The sequence below is a fragment of the Hirsutella rhossiliensis genome, assembly GCF_020360975.1.
Source record: "Hirsutella rhossiliensis strain HR02 chromosome Unknown scaffold00003, whole genome shotgun sequence".
Classification (NCBI taxonomy): Eukaryota; Fungi; Ascomycota; class Sordariomycetes; order Hypocreales; family Ophiocordycipitaceae; genus Hirsutella; species Hirsutella rhossiliensis.
Window position 1 is genome coordinate 1,074,624 of NW_025408669.1, and position 17,398 is coordinate 1,092,021.

A 17,398-nucleotide genomic window follows, 5' to 3' on the forward strand; every position below is an offset into this window, starting at 1 on the left:
ACGAGGCGGCGAACTTCTAATAATCGTTTAGGCGTTTTAAGGGTATTATTATTAGCTAAAGAGCTAATATTCTTCCTTTTTAATAGCGTTAATAGCGTTAACGGCTATAGTAAGACGAAGCGGCTTAATAAGGGCTTTACTATATTAATTAGCTATAAACTAGACCTATACTAACCTCCCTTAATATTCTTTTCGGTTAGGCTAGCCTACCGGGCTTTATAGTAGATATAAAGGAAGGTAGCCTTATTAATTAGCGCTATATCGTCGAAAGATATAATTTTCTTAAGTTAATATTAGTATACGGCCTTAATAGACGAGAAAACTAAGATATTATAAGAATATACCCTTATATTCCTATTTTACTATTATAAAGAAATAATAAGAATAGGGAGGCTCTATAGAATAAGCTAGTAAAAAGAGGTTCTATAATATAGTCTAAGGGAATAACCCTTAAAGATAAAGACCTTTACTAGATATCTATACCTTCCTCTAGAAAAAGCGGGTTAGGATAAACCTATCCTTATAAATAAAAATATATATAAAATATATAAGTTAATTACGAGCAGAACGGATACCCTATTACCTATTTTAGCTTAGTAGTTCCGAAGATATCCGCGATACGAGAATAGGTAGGGCATAGAACGTTCCAGTTAAATCTACTACTTACGCTAGAACCTATAGTCTTACGTTAACTATTACGCTATAATTAGACCACCTACTAAGTTAAGAAGATATACTATAGATAGAGCTTTTTAAGCACTATAGAATATGCTAGAAATCTAACTAATTAGTCTACTAGTAGGCGAGCAATAGTCTATAAAAAACGAAGGATTTCCCTAGGAGTAGTAGATAGAATAAGTAAGTTTATAAGTATCCTTTACAACGCTATTCTTTTAATATATTATTCAGCCCCTTATATACTTATTATAAATTCCGGACGAAATCCTACCCTATACTCCTTCGACTAATCTTTCCGCTTACGTTATTGATTACCTAATTCTACGCTTATTACTTATACCTTCTTATAGATATCGAGTAATTAGAGGATATATAAGGAGTATAATAGTAAGAAAAGGAGATATATACTATTCTAAAAGCATTCGTATATAAAATTATTAGTCTAATAACTCCTATAGCCGTTAATAATAAGAAGAGTATTACCTTACTTATAGTGCTTTATTTAAGGGATAAAAACCTACTTTAGCTACTAAATAGCAATAGTATTACTTATCTAGCCCTTTAAGGAGGCAATAAAGTCTTAATCTTATAGAAAATTAAGTTTATTAGGGAACTATTAGTATTAAAGGTCTTAACCCTTAAAAATTATAAGGGGAGTTAAGGCCTAGCCTATAGTAGAGACGTATTCGACTATTATAGTAATAACGCGATCCTAGCTGCTTTTAAGAGTCTCTCGCTTCTAAGCTCCTAGTACTAGACTATTAGAGCCGAGGCCCCGAGGATGCCCGTTTCGTCTATATTAAAGCGGGACTCGGTGGGATTGCTATATAGCCGGTAGCTTAAGTAATTAGAACTATTCCCGATACAGTATAGGCGCAGATTAACGAGTAGAATTGAGAGATCTACCTTTAATAGTACTAATCTCTAGGTTCCGGGCTAAAAAGCCCGAAATCTACTACTTCCTAAGCGGACGGGTATCGCCGCCGGCCTTAACGATATAGCCGGTAAATTCCTTAACCTAATAATGCGTTAGAGGTAGCCTAAGGACGACCTAGGCAAGAACCTAGTCGGCAAGGTATTTTTCCTACTCTCGGCTAAGCCTCTAATATGCCTCTTTTGCCTCCTTAATAGGTAGAGCCCCTTTAAGACGTATATAGAGGGTCCCTCTTAGAATACCCTACTTTCGACTAGTATAAAGCTAAGGTATCCCGTTTTTAATAGCTTCGAGTGCTTCTTAGAGCTGGTTTTCGGTATACTTAGAAAGCCGAGCATCGCTGATATAAATAGTATTTATTTTATAATTATAGGGCAAGAGATGCACGAGAAAACGCGGTTGCAATGTAATGTATTTGACGACGCGATGGTGTTGTGGAGAGTGCCGGTGTTGGGGTGTGCCAGACTTTAGGTGGGCTGACTTACCCAAGGTCTCCGGAGGTACAGGTACACACACACGCGGCAGTCCCTGTACCTTGACGCGGCCTCGCATTGAAAACAACTCCGCGCGCTTAGTGCATGATGCAAAATGACCTTCCTTCCCTCGGCCTATTCCGTACTTACCAACTACCTACAGCGTCGTGCACTGTGTATATGTCTTCAACTCCGCCCAGGCCTCCGTCACCTCCTTTCTCTAATGCACCAGCGCCAATCCGTCCATCGCCGCTCTCCCTCCAGGGCCTGGTGAAGGTCTCTCCCATGCGTGTCCGACGGCATCATAGCTCACCAGACGCTCGTCCCCCACGATGAGCCGACGCGTCCTCGCCGTCACGCAGCGGCCCCTTGCGCCCTGTTCCTCGCCCAGATCCGCCCGACATCTCCATCGATTCTCTGCTGGAGGCTTGTTCCGAGCAGACGCCTCCATTCGTGCCACTCGCAAGCGCGTGTGGTTCGGCAACAACGCTTTCCATAATGCCGTCATGGTACGCAACGCCTCGTTTGCCCGTTTCTTGCCCAAGCTCGTCGTCAAGTTTGTCCGGATACCCGCCATGTTTGGTGGCCTGGCCATCGGCGCCTTTGCCTGGGTCCAATACCAAGCTACTCGTTAGTCTCTCGTCTGCCCAATGCCCCCGTCCCTACTAAGAGGCCCTCGCAGAAGCAAGCAACTTCGCCATCGAGCTCTTCGGCACAGCAAAGGATTCGGTCTTCGGCACGGCGTCCACCATATTCGACGGCGCCAAGCACGTGGCCGAGCAAACGCGCCAGGGCTGGGACACTACTACGGAGCAGGTCGAGGTTCCCGAGTGGCTCAAAAAGGTGCTGCGCATCCATGAGGACATTGGCACCGGCGGGTCCGGCGGACCAGGAGGCGACCGAGACCCAAAGCAGAGCAGGGCTGGCACTGCAGCAGTCGTTGGCGCATCGGCGGCTGCCTACGGCTACGACGAGTCGGACCAAGAGGACCCTCGCGACGCCGATGTGGTAGCCAGAGATGACCAGATGATGGTGCTGACCAAGAAAATGATTGAGATTCGGAGCATCCTGCAGCAAGTCGGCCAGTCAAGTTCCCTGACGCTACCATCCATTGTAGTCATCGGCTCGCAGTCTTCAGGCAAGAGCTCCGTCCTGGAAGCCATAGTCGGCCACGAGTTTCTGCCAAAAGGATCCAACATGGTGACCCGCCGGCCCATCGAGTTGACGCTGGTCAACACACCTGGAGCAACGGAGGAATATGGCGAGTTCCCAGACCTTGGTCTGCGGCACATGTCCGACTTTTCTTCTGTCCAGCGCACCCTCACCGAGCTCAACCTCGCCGTCTCGGATGCCGAATGCGTATCCGACGACCCCATCCATCTGACCGTCTACTCGCCAAACGTGCCCGATCTATCCCTCATCGACCTCCCGGGATACATCCAAGTGGTGGGCCAAAACCAACCGCTCCAACTCAAGCAAAAGATCTCGGAGCTATGCGACAAGTACATCCAGCCCCCGAATGTCATCTTGGCGATATCAGCAGCCGACGTGGATCTCGCAAACTCGACGGCCTTACGCGCCTCTAGAAGAGTAGACCCACGAGGCGAGCGGACCATTGGCGTCATCACCAAGATGGACCTGGTCGACCCCATCAAGGGGGCCGCTATCCTAAACGACAAGCAGTATCCCTTGAGACTGGGCTATGTCGGCGTGATTTCAAAGGCGCCGCAGTCGCCGGGCCTGTTCAAGATGGGATCAGCGAACCCCCTGGCCGTCATTGCCAAGCATGAAAATTCCTTCTTCTCCGCCCATCCTCTCGAGTATGGCCCGGATGCTGGAGTAAGCGTAGGGACAACGACCCTCCGCAGGAAGCTGATGCAGGTACTGGAACAGACTATGTCATCCAGCCTCCAAGGCACGAGTGACGCCATCAAGCAAGAGCTGGAAGAAGCGGCCTACGAGTTCAAGGTGCAGTACAACGACCGGCCGCTCTCGGCCGAGTCCTATTTGGCTGAGAGCCTGGACGCTTTCAAGCACTCCTTCAAGCAGTTCGCCGACGAGTTTGGTCGGCCCGAAATGCGACAGCTGTTGAAGAGTGAGTTAGACCAAAAAGTGCTGGACCTGTTGGCTGCCAGATACTGGAACAAGCCCGTGGAAGACCTCTCGGCCGCACCCCCAGACCCAGATCCGATTGCCGACCTTCCCAAGGCTGACCCGTCGTCGCTTTACTGGCACCGACAGCTGGACGCTTCCGTTTCCTCGCTCACCAAGTTGGGCGTTGGGCGCCTGGCAACGACGGTTGTCGCGTCTTCCCTCCAGTCCCACGTTGACAAGCTACTCGACAACTCCAACTTTGCCACCCATCCCTTTGCCAGAAAGGCCATCAAGGATGCCGCGGCGGCCATTCTCGACGAGAAGTTCTACGGCACGAGCGATCAGGTGGAAAACTGCATCAAGCCTTTCAAGTTTGAAGTTGACGTGGAAGAGCGCGAGTGGGTGCAGGGCCGACAGCACGTCAGCAACGTCCTCAAGGAGGAGCTTCGGCATTGCGAGACGGCCTTGGAGCACCTCGAGGCGGCGGTGGGCGGCCGGAGGAAGCTCAAGGAGGTGATGGGCTTTGTCGACAAGGCCCGAAAGGGCGACATTGTAATTGAGGGCGATGGGCGGAGCGGTGCGGGCGGGTTCAGCGCTGCTCTCCTTGGCAAAGGTAGGTTCATCCCCGGCCGTGCCCCATTGGTTGCATGACGCTGATCCAGGGACCTCAGGACGAGAGGCCGTCTTCCTCCGGGACCGGGCCGACATCCTCGGGCTGCGCCTCATGGCCATCAAGTCAAAGCAGTGCGCTTCGGTCAAGAACAAGTACTACTGCCCCGAGGTGTTCCTCGACGCGGCCGCCTCCAAGCTGGCCTCGACAGCCGTCCTCTTCCTCAACGTCGAGCTGCTGTCCGAGTTTTACTACAACTTTCCGCGCGAGCTCGACCTCCGCCTCGGGCGCCACCTCTCGCAGGTCGAGGTGGAGAAATTTGCCAAGGAGGACCCCAAGGTCCGCCGCCACCTCGAGGTCATCCGCCGCAAGGAGCTGCTGGAGCTGGTGCTCGAGAAAATGGAGAGCCTAAGGCAGCTCGAGGGCCGCGAGCGGGAGAGGCTGGCGGGCGGGCGGAAACGCAACTCGGAAAAGGCGCGCGGGCGATGGGGCTTGTTCTGATGCCCTCTACGGAGCAGTCTCTTCTTGGTTGCGGCAACACGTGATGTTTACGAGTCTTTGTTCGGTTTCCCGCCAATATTTTGTTATTTTTTCTCATCATTTGTTTAGACTGCTGGGCGCGCGGGGGAGATGTCGCGAACATCTTCATTCCCCTGCCCTTGGGGAGTTGATGGGGCAACGGGCTTGGTCTCTTGGGCGCTCCCTTCTCAGTATACGGACACCCCTCCCTACTATTAACCAGGCCACGCACGGGTATAGATGGACAGCCGCGATGTAGCTATAAGGATACCCTCCCCATATAAAACCATTGCCATGTCAAGAGTGAAGGAAACAGATGCTGTCGCCCCAATGAAGAGTAGCAGTGTGATGACAAGCAAGGAAAGGGCAGGGCTAATATGTAGCGTAGAGCAGCTTGGAAGCCAAACAGGGGTGAAGGGAGCATTCAAAAACAAATCGTCAGATAGCCTTCAGGCACCTCCCTCGGAATTCATCTGCAGAGTCACCTCCCACCGGATGTTGCCCCCCGTGCCGTAGCCCTCACCGAGCCGGTTCTGGATGAGTGACGAGATGCGGTTCCGCAGCTTGCACAGAGCCGTCTCGTCGTACCCCTTGGCCACGCTGACCGTGACGTTGGCCATGCACAGGCCGTAGTTGACTTGCCAGAACTGGGCCTCTTGGACGCGGGAAATGGCGGATTCCGATTCAATCTCACGCAAGACCGACGTGACGCCGGAATTGCCGCTACTGCCTCCGTACGACATGAGGAGCATGAGGCCCTGGGCAACCGCCACGCGGATCCCGAGGCCGAACATGGCCAGGGCAATGATGGCGCATATGAGCCGGTCGAGCCAGGCATAGAGTGAGATGGATAGCAAGGGCAGCACAGCAACCAATGCCGAGAAGAAGAGGGTCAGGAAGTGGAAGGGGTTGGACAAGACGCTGGGCAGCGCGGCCAAGTACGAAACCCTCATGACCTTTGCGATGCGGGCATGATTCTTCAGGCCGTAGGCTGAGACGAGGGTGCTCGCAATGGCGATGGCGGCGACCAGGCCGACGGATCCAGGGGTGGCGTGGGCATGGGCATGGTGATGGTGGGCCTCGTGATTGCCCAACGTTTCGAGAAAGTGCTTGAGGTTATGAGAGACGAGGTCGAAGCCTCCAAAGAGAAGGAAGATGGACAGGGCGAAGCCCACGAGCACCTCTGCCCTCTCAAGCCCAAAGGGGTGCCGGATGCTGCTCCGCCTCCAGACCTCGAAGTTGCCGAGCACGTCAACGGCGGCGCAAACGGCGGCGCTCCCGGCGTCGAAGAAGACGAGGTGCGACAGAGCCATGGCGGCGAGGGAGGCGTGGGACCTGAAGAAGATGAAGACGGCGACGGCCAGGTGGCACAAGCTCCAGTAGAGCCGGGTGCGCTGGTCCCGGTGCATGCTCTTCCACGCCTCGGCGACTGTGGGTATGGGCAGCGAGGCGGGGAGGACGGGCGGTGGTCTCTGGGGTGGTTCTTGGAAGATTTGGTGCTGGGCTGAGATGCTGCTGTGCTTGTATCTGTGGCCGCGGCGTTGGCCAATGTTCTACCCGGGAAGCGTCAGCGTCAAGTTGCAGCAACACGGATAGGGGGCCAAGTCACATACAGACTTGACCGGGGACGAAGAAATGGCCTGTGTCGTGAAGTTGAAAGGGTTCGTAGGTTCAGGGGCCGAGGCCGCCTCCCCGGCGTCACCGTCGCTGGACATGGCGGACGACGGAGACAGCATACTCGAGGCGGGAGAATCAAGGTGAAGCTGCTCGCGAGGCAGGCGACCGGTAGGGGCCAAAGTAGGGGCGTCGGTGTCGTCGACAATCAATGTTGGGGGAGGAGGTTGAGCGATGGACCGGGCATTGATGGACTCCATGAGCCCACAGCTATCGCGGCGGCGGCACACGGCGGTAGTTATCTGGGTTGACGATAGCAGGCAGCGCTGGTTCTGGACGATGGAGGCTCTTTTGCACGCAGGTCTGAGCAGTCACAGCCATGCCTCTCCTTGTCCGTCGGTGCTCTCCGTAGTTGGCCGGCCCGATGCTCGAGGTCGAAGGTGCGGCAGCACGCTAGCCTGGTGTCGATGGGCGCAGCGACCTCCAATCCTATCCAAGCCAGCGAGGGTTGAGATTACTGGTTCGTGCGAGCGACCGCAGCAAGCACGTACAGTATGCGAGGGCGGGGCGGGTTGGCGATGTAATGCAATTGTCGTCGACGACTGCGGTCAAGTAGAGGTGCTGGCCACTTTGATTGATTACTAAGGCAAATATCTCGCCCTTGCAAGGTAGTGTTTGTACATAATTAATACCGACCGCCTCAAGCTCTCGTCTCCTCGCCGTCAAAGCAACATCAAAAGTCAAATCTCCTTCTCGAGGCTCGTCTCCCGATCCGCAGAAACCCGTTCCACGCTTGTCCTTCAATCGCCAGCCGCGTGACCGAAACGTTCTGAGGCGTCGTTGCGGCCCTTGCGACCGGCGCTCCACCGACCTCGCACGCTGCAACAGCCCAGTTTCATGACACTGAGTGCGTCTTGGCCACCGGGCCTTTGCGCCGGGCGAGTACCTGTGGCTTGCGCCTTGTGCCATGGAAGACGACACAAGCATCGCCTGCCAGCACAACGATTCTCCCGTCCCGGCCTCATCGCACCGACGAGCTTCCTCCGGCTCGGGCCTGCTCTCGCGGCTCCCGTTCTTGAGACCACCAGCCGACGCCAAGCTGCGTCCGGAAGCCGACGATGAGGACGTGCCTGCTGCCCCCTCTCCCGCCGTCTCTGTCCCCGTCCAGCAGCACAGGCCGCGGCGACGAAGAGGATCCCTTAGAAAGGTGGCGCTTCTTGGAAGGGGGGCCCAGCGCGACAAGAGAGACGACAAATACATGGCCATGGACTCGGGGCTGGCAGCCGATGCCGACCCAGAACCTTTGTCTCCCGGCAGCTCTGCCATGGCCGAGCACGATGCGCTGGGTCTCAAGATTGCCGGGCCCCCTCAACCGGCGCAGGACCATGGCCAGCCGAGCCAGACTGCTTCCGAGAGGTCGACCTTGTCATTGGCGTCAGCGACGGGTACTGCAACAGTCTCTCAAGCCGACGGAGACGGAGAACGGGCTCATGTCTATGCTTCGACCACGGATGAGGAGGATATGCTTCACATGCCCTCGGCCTCGCCGCCGGCACGAGCCTCCCTGTCCATGTCTTCAGGGTCCGAGTCTTACTTTGCGACTCGCGGCGCCGCAAACCGCCAGCGGTCGTTCCAGCAAGCCAAGTCGCCCTTGTCGTATAGCGGCATCTCCACAAATGCCCTTCCGCCCCCCGACTCGGGCAGCGATTACACAGAGACGGAGTGGTGGGGCTGGGTCGTACTCACAGTCACCTGGTTCGTCTTTGTCATGGGCATGGGCTCTTGTCTCGACGTCTGGAGCTGGGCGTGGGACGTGGGGAAGACGCCGTACGCGCCACCAGAGCTCGAAGACGACCCAACGCTGCCTATTGTCGGATACTATCCCGCGCTCATCATCATGACGGGAGTCATGGCGTGGGTCTGGGTGGTGGTGGCCTGGGTGGGCATGAAGTACTTTCGACACGCCAAGATTAGCGGGGACTGAGGGCGGATGCGGCAGACTTGGAACGACCTGAGCCCATGGGCACGCGCGACCCAACGATGCAAGCGCGCGCTGCACGCGGACACGCTCAAGGCGTTGTCGTGGACGACACCGAAGACGCGGCCGAGTGCCATAAGACACGTGCAGCGAAAAGGGGTTGTCATCGGAAGCTGATAGGCTGGGGCTGCATGCGAAGCCAGTTACGGGCCGCGGCAGCGAACCTACACATATGAACGGGGACGTCCCGAGGCATTCGGGGGTCTCTAGCACAGGGCACACACGGGAAGATGCGAACCTGAATAGGCGTCGTTGTGCATGGGGTTGGACAATGTCTGGGGCTGGACCGGCTGCAAGGCCCCGAGCCAACCTTGCCTCGACGACGAGACTGTCTGTCGGGGTGGCCAGCTGCATGTGTGTTCGATGTCTCCCGGGCACATCATCTGGCACGACGGACGGCTTCATTCTCGATGAATGCTGCCCGCGGCGGTGTGTCGCATCGGTCTTTTTTTTTGGCGCGCGAACCGCGATTTGACCTGACCGTCTCCAATGAACGAGTGCACTGTACATGCATGGAGCTGGTGGTGGCAACTTGGATCTGGGCCAATACATCCATATATGTATGTACGTATTTGGCCACGGCACATATAATCGCCACCGCGGTGCCAAGGCAAGGGGGCCGATGGACTGTTTGCTCGGCCATGCGGTCATTAAAAAATGGCAAAAACGCACCGAGGGGAGAGACGTTCGGACATGGCCATGCCATGACGTGCGTGGTGCCAATGACTGTCTTGGAGCTCATCCAACCACCGTCGTCGTCGTCCAGTTGAGAAAGCACCTCTGCTTGAGCGGACGCAAGGGGCGTGAACGTGTCGCCGCTCCCTGTGTCTGCACTGTCCACAGATGTACCAGATGTAGCCGCTGCCACCGGATGCGGGCCAAACATTTGCCGCACGGGCGGGCGCCCGTTCGCGGTGCACGCCTTTTGGCGTGGCGTGCTGCGGCGGCGAAAGCGTGCAGGTGTGCGTTTGCCGTACAGTACTTGGGCGACACAGTGCTTCTGGCTGCCACGGACTGTAGCGCCCATGCCTCTCCAGCCCAACTCTTCATGAAGTCAGCAGAGGGCGCCGTATAAGAATGCGTCGAGAGGGCAACCGCTCCTCGGCCAACAAGCATGACCGTATGGTCGCAAGAGAGCCTCGGACGGCGACGTTGGCAGAATAGAGTAGGTGCCTCATCCCCCCAAAGGCAAATTCTCTTGTGCCTGTCTACAGATGGATGCCTACCTCGCCACGTCTTCTCCCGTCTTCACATTTGTCTTTTGACCCATCTTTGCAGTCAGCAACTTAGATGGTAGGTACTGTACTACCGTACCACTTGTAAATGTACCAACCTACTAGTAGGTACCGCCCTGCACAAGAGATATTGGAGGTACCAGACCTAGGGGTACTAAGTACCGAAAAGGTACTTACCTACCTACTACCTACGTACCTACCTGTCAGGACTCGGCCCAGGTAGCCACTGTTATCCGTGCGGTACCTGGAGTGCTCCCCTCTAGCCCGCACCAGACCCTCTGAAAGCCCTGTGATCCCCTGTGGGTTCGCTTGGTCGGTTCATGCACTAACTTGCGGTACGCGCGCGCCCTGAGTGCCCTGATATTGCAGTCAAGGCGTCTCATGCCAGCCTCCGCACCGCCTTACCTTCCACCTTACCCTACTACTTACTACTCCTCCTCCTACCTTGCCTACCTCAACCTAGCAGCCTTCGCCGTTTTTCCCCCCTTCTCCGCCCCCCCCCTTGCCCCTTTGCCTCGTCTTCTTCATTTCGACGAGACGACGACGGTCCAAGGTGCGGTTGCTGCTGTTGTTGTCGCTGTTGCTGTTGAACTTTTTTCCTCCCACTACTGCTTCTCCGTCCTTTGATCCCCTGGTCGGCTTCTCTTCATCGCCCTTGCAGCGCGTGCCGTTTGCCAGCTGCAGCTGAGGCATTTGGGCTCCCGCTCCCGCTCCCTGGACTCGCCCGCCTCCCTCTCTCAACCATCTCTCTCGACTCGTCTCCCGACTCGTCTGTCTCGGTTGTCGTCGAACCCTCGTCCAGCACCGGCCCAGGCCTGAAACACCAACCGCCTTGTGCCATCCGCCATCCTCTGCCCTCCATTTTCTCCCTCGCCGTAAGCACAACAATCATCATTCAACAAACAGCACATCTTCGTGGCCCCCCTTCGACCGGCCCTGCCATCCTTGCCGACTGCCTCCGCTCGCAGACGACGTCCTGGAGCCACGTCACGCGCTCCTCTGTCGCCTCTCCCTTAGCAAATCTTGATCCCCGTCCCCATCATACAACAACACTCGAGTGCATCAGTCCTTGTCACTCTCCCTCTCGTCTGAGGGAGCCCCGGCATCTAGACGGCACCGTCTCGTTGCCGTGCCATCTTAACCGTCGACGAGCAATCACGCCTTCTCGCCTCTGTTCGCTCCCCGTCGGGTTCCGTGGCCCAGCATGAGGGAAGTCAACTTCAGCATCCCCAACGTCAACAAGGCGTCCGTGGGCATCACCACGGCCCTCTACGACCGTCGTGCTCTCGACTGTACATCGACTCTTCCCCTCATCAACTCCCTCAATCACCTCGCCTACCTCACCACCTCGTCGGCCCGCATTCGCGACATCCTCACCGTCGATGGAGGCATCGAACGCCTCGTCTGCATCCTCAAACAAGGTCGGAGCAAGGACATGATGGGCATGTGGAAGTGGAACCTGGCCTTTCAGTGCGTCGTCAACATTGGTGTCAGGGGTACCGAGAATGTGCGGACTCGCGTCGTCGAGGCCGACATGGTGCCCATCATCGCCACCATCCTCGACAACTACATCAAGGTCATCGACAAGTGCCGCGAAAAGGCCGAAGAGGCGAACCAGAAGCACATGCATGACCATCATCATCGCCGACACAGAGCTCACGACCATCGAGCCGCCAAGGCATCGTCGTCCTTTGCCAACCGTGCTGGCCGCTCCGATCTAGATCAGAGATCTGTCCGCAGGAGCGGCCCGCCTCCCATTGATGTATCTGCCACCTACGCAGGTCCCTCTACCGCGACTGCTCAGTCCAGCCTGGACCCCGCCGCTGCCGCCCCGGCGAGGGGCTTTCTGGCCAACCCTGAGCGACCTATTGTAACCCCGAGCCGCTCGCATCACAGTTTCCGTGCGACCGACGCAAGACTTGCCGGCGCTCCCGCTCCCAGCCAGCCCACGCAGTCGCTGGCACCGGCCGCCCCGACAATGGACAGCATCGATGGCTTCGTCAGGCCGGTGCGCGACGTCGAGCGCTTGGTGTCCATGGCGTCTTTTGGCCCGGCAGACACAACCTCTCTGCCAAACTCGCCCACCACGCCTCTCCCGCCCCCTCAGCTGCGTTCCCCGACCGTTCGGCCAGCAACAAATATGGACGCGTCCAACCGACCGCGACGGCGACCATCGATTAGACATCAAAACTCAATGGCTGAGACGGACGATTTGCACGTCGACAGCATGCCTTCCGACGAGTCTCCAGACGCCGAGATGACGGGCACTGCAGAGATGCAGTCCGCAGTCGGCATCCAAGACATTTCCATGGACGAAGGTGAAAGCATGCTGACGGGAGCATCCCTCGAGTTGACAAACCCAACCGTCTCAGAGACGCATCAAGATGCCGGGGCCTTCAACATCACGCATCGCGGCGCTCCTATTGACGGAAGTATTGGAAACAATGTCACCCAAACCCCGGTCCCGCCGATAGGCTCCTCGCCGAGCCGACCGGCCCTGGTCGCCCCCTCGCAACCCGCTGGCCCCAACCCCGCCGTGCCTCGCTACCTGCTCGACCGACATCTCGTGCCGAACCCACACATGCTCACGGCGATGCCTCGTGAGGAGGATGTTCTCATGTCCCTGCAGCTCCTCGCCTACGTCTCCAAATATTGCGGCCTGCGCTCCTATTTCCAGAAGAGCCATCTCGTGCCGAGGCTCACCATTGGCAAGGACCTCGAGCTGCTCGATGACGAGGAAGACGGCTCTGCGGAAGAAATGGCTGTAGCTGCCGATGAGGAGTACCTCTTGTCCAACGACTTCAATCTCTTTCCGCTCGTCGAAAAGTTCACCGTCAGGTACCACAGCACCGACATGCAATACTGGGCGGGCGTCGTCATGCGGAATCTCTGCCGCAAGGACGAACCGCGCGGGGGCATTCGACAGTGTGCGTACTATCAATGCGGGAAATGGGAGGAGTACACGCGGCAATTTGCCAAATGTCGCCGATGCAGGCGAACGAAATATTGCAGCAAAGAATGTCAGAAGAGCGCCTGGGCCTTCCATCGGCATTGGTGCGTGGCTGCTTTGCAATGAGCCTATCGGTCGAGACGCATGCGCGGCAAAGAGCAACACGGCCGTCTGTGTGGACTCGCGGCGTTTAATCTTGGTTTTTTCTATTCCTTTATTTTCAGAGCTACTGAAAGGTTGCAACTGCATAGCGCAGCAAAGCGTTTGAACAGCGCACGGCATTTCTTCTCGATACCACGGGTTTCACGGCGTCCAAGGGTCCGAACACCAGCATTTGAAAATGGTCACTTGTGGCAAGTTCGCCCGCTTCTTTTCATTTTCCGTCTCCTAGTCTTCCACCATGTTTGGGCACACATCGCGGCCGCCTTCGACATGCCTAGCCGTCTTTGGATCAAGGGCTCGACAGGTTTTAATTGCGACGAGCCACTCTCACATACATAGAAATGCATACATACTGCACGTCCACCTATGCGGACTCTTCCCTACAGTTAGTTGTCGGTTGCTGTCGCCGTCGCGTGGACCATTACGGGCTGGCGCATGCGGAAAACACGATGGGGAGCCCGCGTTGAGCAGTGTTGGGAGGCCCGATGGTGCCAGCCGACCCAGCGGTGGTTTCAGGCAGGGCACACGAGACTGGACAGAATCTACTACATATCCCTTTGCTTCATAGATGAATGGATCAACGACTTATGAGGCTGCATAGAAGTACTCGCCTCTTGGTTTGTGCCACGTTATGATGTACCTGTAAGGCTGGCGTTGCGAGGGGTTCGTCGGCTTAGGCACAGATGGTGTCTTCAGTGTAGATCAGGGCCGACACGGACGATCATTCCCATGCCGCTCATCCTTTGGGGTCGCCGTGAGCACCGTTGGATCGACGGAGGAAATGAACGTTTAATTTACGCACGGGCAACGCTGCGGGTCGGGCGACAACGGCATTTCAACGGTGGTCAAGCTCCCTGGTCCCATCTCCTTTCCCCCATGGGAGGCGAACAGCCCCCTTGCAGGCGATCAAAACGCGGCGGAAAGACGGGCGCTAAAGAAACCCACGACAAGACAAGACCGATGCCCGCGCCCTCGCCTCGCGTCGAATATCACTTCGCGCCCATGGCCTTGCGCCGGGCCTTGCCTGGCCGCGCCGCCGCCGCCTTGCCGCCCTTGCCCCCCCGTCCCTTTGCGCCGGCGGCCTTCATGCGCTTGGCGTCGAAGCCCGAGAGGTCGCCGGAGCTGACAGCGTCCCCCGACTTGGCGTGGCGCTTCTTGCCGCCGAAGCCGTACTTTTCGTTCTTCTTGAGGCGTTTCGAGCCGGCCGGGGTGCCCTTGGGACCGCGCTGGGAGTGCTTGGCGATTTCGTGGTCGACGCCGACGTCGAACATGTCGGCCTCGTTGGTGCTGGGATCGGCGCCGGATTCTTGGCGCTCTAGATTGAGGGGGGAGGTATGTGAGTATATCTCTTTCGGAGAGATATAACAGGGGACGGAAGAGGAGGGCAGGGCGGGAACTCACTTCTCTTGAGCGTCTTGATCTTGTCGAGCGTCTCGCGCTTGGCCTTATGCCGCTCCTGCAGCTTCGCCACCTGCACCTGCTTGCCAAACTTCTTCAGGTCGCGCAGCTTGCGGGCCTCGGCGGCGGCTTTCTTAGCCGACGCCTCCTCGACCAGCTTGGCCTTGACCTTTTCCATGTGGGCATCCTCCTTGACCATCTCGGCAAAGTAGTCCTTGGGCCGCGAGAAGGGGATGCCCTCGGCGAGCAGCTTGTCGCGGCCATGGCGCGCGGCCTCGAGGCACTGGGAGTAAAAGGCAAGTTCGCGCTGCAGGTCGTCCGACACGTCGGGAATCGAGTCAGCGGTGGCGACGGAAGCGACGACAGACTGGTGAGACGCAAAGGGTGTGGATTTGTCTGCAGGGATGGATATGCGGTCGAGGGCGGCCTGGAGGGCAGCCGCGTTGTTGATGGTGAGGCGGGTGTGAGGGATGAGGTCTTCTTTGTCTTCCTCGTCGAGGTCTTCGAGGTCCGAGACAGGAATGTCCTCGTCGTCTTCCTCGTCATCCTCTGCGTCTTCTTCCCTGGCTTGCTCGTCTGCCGCTAGCCTCTGTCCGGATTTGAGCGGTTTTCGAGCGAGCTTCTCTTCGAGTTCAATGGACGATTCAGATGTGTCGCTGTCGTCAACGGCGTCGAGGTTCAGCTGCGGTTTGCGAAGGGGGGAGTCAGCTGCTGAAGGAAACAATAGTTGGCCTGGGAGAGCATGCGGTTACGACTCACATCCTCTCCCTCCTCGCTTTCCTCCTCTTCATCTTCCTCTTCGTCTTCGTCCGCCCATTCGCCTTGTTCCTCCTTCTTTGCTCCTTGCGCTTTCAGGTCTTGGTCGTCGGCGGCGGTCTTTTGCGACGCTCCGGCACCCGACCTCTTGCGCTTGAGCGCCGCCTTTTCTTTTTTCGCTTGCTTCAACTTCTTAAAGTCGACTCCCTTTTCGGCGGCTATCGCCATCCGCAGTCTGCTCTTGGTGACCATGGTGGGCGGACGGGTTGGGCTGCTCGACTCGAGATTTGGTCGGCCGTGATCGTGCAGGCAGGCGATTGCGGTTTGGACTTTGGAGGGACTTTCAGAAAATTGCCCGATTCTGCCGGACCAAAGACGCTCACCGCCTTTGCCCTTTCCAGTCACCCCATCTAGGTAATTACTCCGTACTTTGTTCAGTGCTTGAGTGCCTAGGTACAGTACCCAGGTAGCTGTAAAGGCCCTGACTAATTATCCAGCACACGGCTCTGACTATTCAGCACACCAAAAGCGGGGGGGGGGGGAGTGTGGCAAGTGCATCTAAAACGGAAAGGCGCATTATAAAGTAGCTAATACTTAAACTTAATACTTTAACCCTCTTAGCTTTTTTATATTATATAAAATCTTTAAGGCTAGCTTAGGGCTTAGGGATGACTATATAAATATCTATTTATAATATTTAAAAAGTAAATAGGTAAGGCTGCTTAAGTTCTCCCAATCTTATGCGCCACAAGCTCCCCACCTTTTGTATGCCGGATAGTCAGAGCCATGTACTGGTTAGTCGGGCCCATCCGTAAATGGCCAATTTCTCAGCCACGCCAAGCGACATTTGCAAAGCATACAGGACTCACCACTCCGTACAGGGTCGTTCTAAAACTGGGCTCTTGACACTATACGGAGCATGGACGGCATGGGATGCTCGAATTTCATGACCCCTGAATTCAATCTCTGCTTGCATGTCTATGCATAACTTAGTGCAGAGTACGGAACGTATACCCAGAGGAGCAGGTCCAAACGGAGCAGGAATTCATTCCCCTTGCTGGGGGGGGGGCAGCAATCACAAAGGCAATAAGTTACCGGTACGGAACAACCGGCAGCAAATGGTTCATCAGTGCTCGGATTTCCGAGTCTAGTTCGCAATGCATTAACTTCACAAAGCGCGGTTTCGCCATGCTTCACCGGGTACCTAGTCTCAGTCGTGGAACTTGACTGCTCCGTGTTCCCCCTCTCCTTGGCCTTCCAAGTCGGCCAGAATCATGATGCCCGTATAACCCCATAGTGCTCTGCCCTCGACATCGGCCGCCCGTCCGGAGAGGGAGACCGACAGGCGCCGGGCATGCCGATAGGAAGAAGAATGAAAATATTATAATTCAAGAGAACCACTCCAGCTCGGTGCCGAGTCGACGATTCATCAAGTTGTTACTCCAGAATCCCCCGACGCTGATTATCGAGTCGTGGTCTGATGTGCAAAAAAACTCTCCGTAGAAGCGGGTGCAGCGTCCGTTCATCAGAGAGCCTAGGTTGGAAAATTGTGCCGTTTTCAAAACGTTCGATCCATATGCGTATGTGTCGTATCCTTCTTCATGCCTGTGTCGTCTCGTCTCGTATTGCACATCCGGCCGTCACCAACTCATGCGTGCTAGCCGTGAGAGCGCTCGAGAGCGCCCCCGCCATGGCATCTGAGCCTAGAACTCAATATGCCCACTCCGGTGGCGGCAACGTCATTACATGACGATGCAAGCGTAGCCGCCGCCACGCGCAAAACGTTTGTCCTCGTCGGTGCCGAGGCGGAGATGTCTCTTCTTTCCTGCGGTGGAAGTCTTCTTCCTTGCGGAAAAGGTCTTGTGGACCTTGAAGCTGGGCGTTGTCGAGGACTCAGTCATGGTGTCGAAGTCTGGTTTTTGAAGCAGGAGAGGAAG

The 17,398-nt window shown here is 56.1% G+C and overlaps 5 protein-coding genes across 5 annotated transcripts; 3 read left to right on the top strand and 2 right to left on the bottom strand.

Moving 5' to 3' along the window:
• Positions 1-2,417: 2,417 nt before the first annotated feature.
• Positions 2,418-5,290, top strand: HRG_02880 (dynamin family domain-containing protein; the record flags this gene model as incomplete). Its single annotated transcript, XM_044861351.1, has 4 exons — positions 2,418-2,715; positions 2,768-3,924; positions 3,979-4,792; positions 4,851-5,290. The coding sequence occupies 4 exons, from the start codon at positions 2,418-2,420 to the stop codon at positions 5,288-5,290; spliced, it is 2,709 nt and encodes a 902-aa protein (XP_044722377.1).
• Positions 5,291-5,757: 467 nt separating this feature from the next.
• Positions 5,758-7,182, bottom strand: HRG_02881 (cation efflux family domain-containing protein; the record flags this gene model as incomplete). The annotated part of the gene is made up of 2 exons (XM_044861352.1): positions 5,758-6,861; positions 6,922-7,182. 2 exons carry the CDS (start codon positions 7,180-7,182, stop codon positions 5,758-5,760), a joined length of 1,365 nt encoding a protein of 454 aa, XP_044722378.1.
• Positions 7,183-7,889: 707 nt separating this feature from the next.
• On the top strand, positions 7,890-8,906 carry HRG_02882 (uncharacterized protein; the record flags this gene model as incomplete). Its single annotated transcript, XM_044861353.1, has 1 exon — positions 7,890-8,906. One exon carries the CDS (start codon positions 7,890-7,892, stop codon positions 8,904-8,906), a length of 1,017 nt encoding a protein of 338 aa, XP_044722379.1.
• A 2,493-nt stretch (positions 8,907-11,399) lies between these two features.
• Positions 11,400-13,271, top strand: HRG_02883 (MYND-type zinc finger protein samB; the record flags this gene model as incomplete). Its single annotated transcript, XM_044861354.1, has 2 exons — positions 11,400-13,153; positions 13,208-13,271. 2 exons carry the CDS (start codon positions 11,400-11,402, stop codon positions 13,269-13,271), a joined length of 1,818 nt encoding a protein of 605 aa, XP_044722380.1.
• Positions 13,272-14,296: 1,025 nt separating this feature from the next.
• HRG_02884 (eukaryotic rRNA processing protein EBP2 domain-containing protein) lies at positions 14,297-15,713 on the bottom strand (the record flags this gene model as incomplete). The annotated part of the gene is made up of 3 exons (XM_044861355.1): positions 14,297-14,622; positions 14,709-15,387; positions 15,465-15,713. 3 exons carry the CDS (start codon positions 15,711-15,713, stop codon positions 14,297-14,299), a joined length of 1,254 nt encoding a protein of 417 aa, XP_044722381.1.
• Between the last annotated feature and the right edge of the window lie 1,685 nt (positions 15,714-17,398).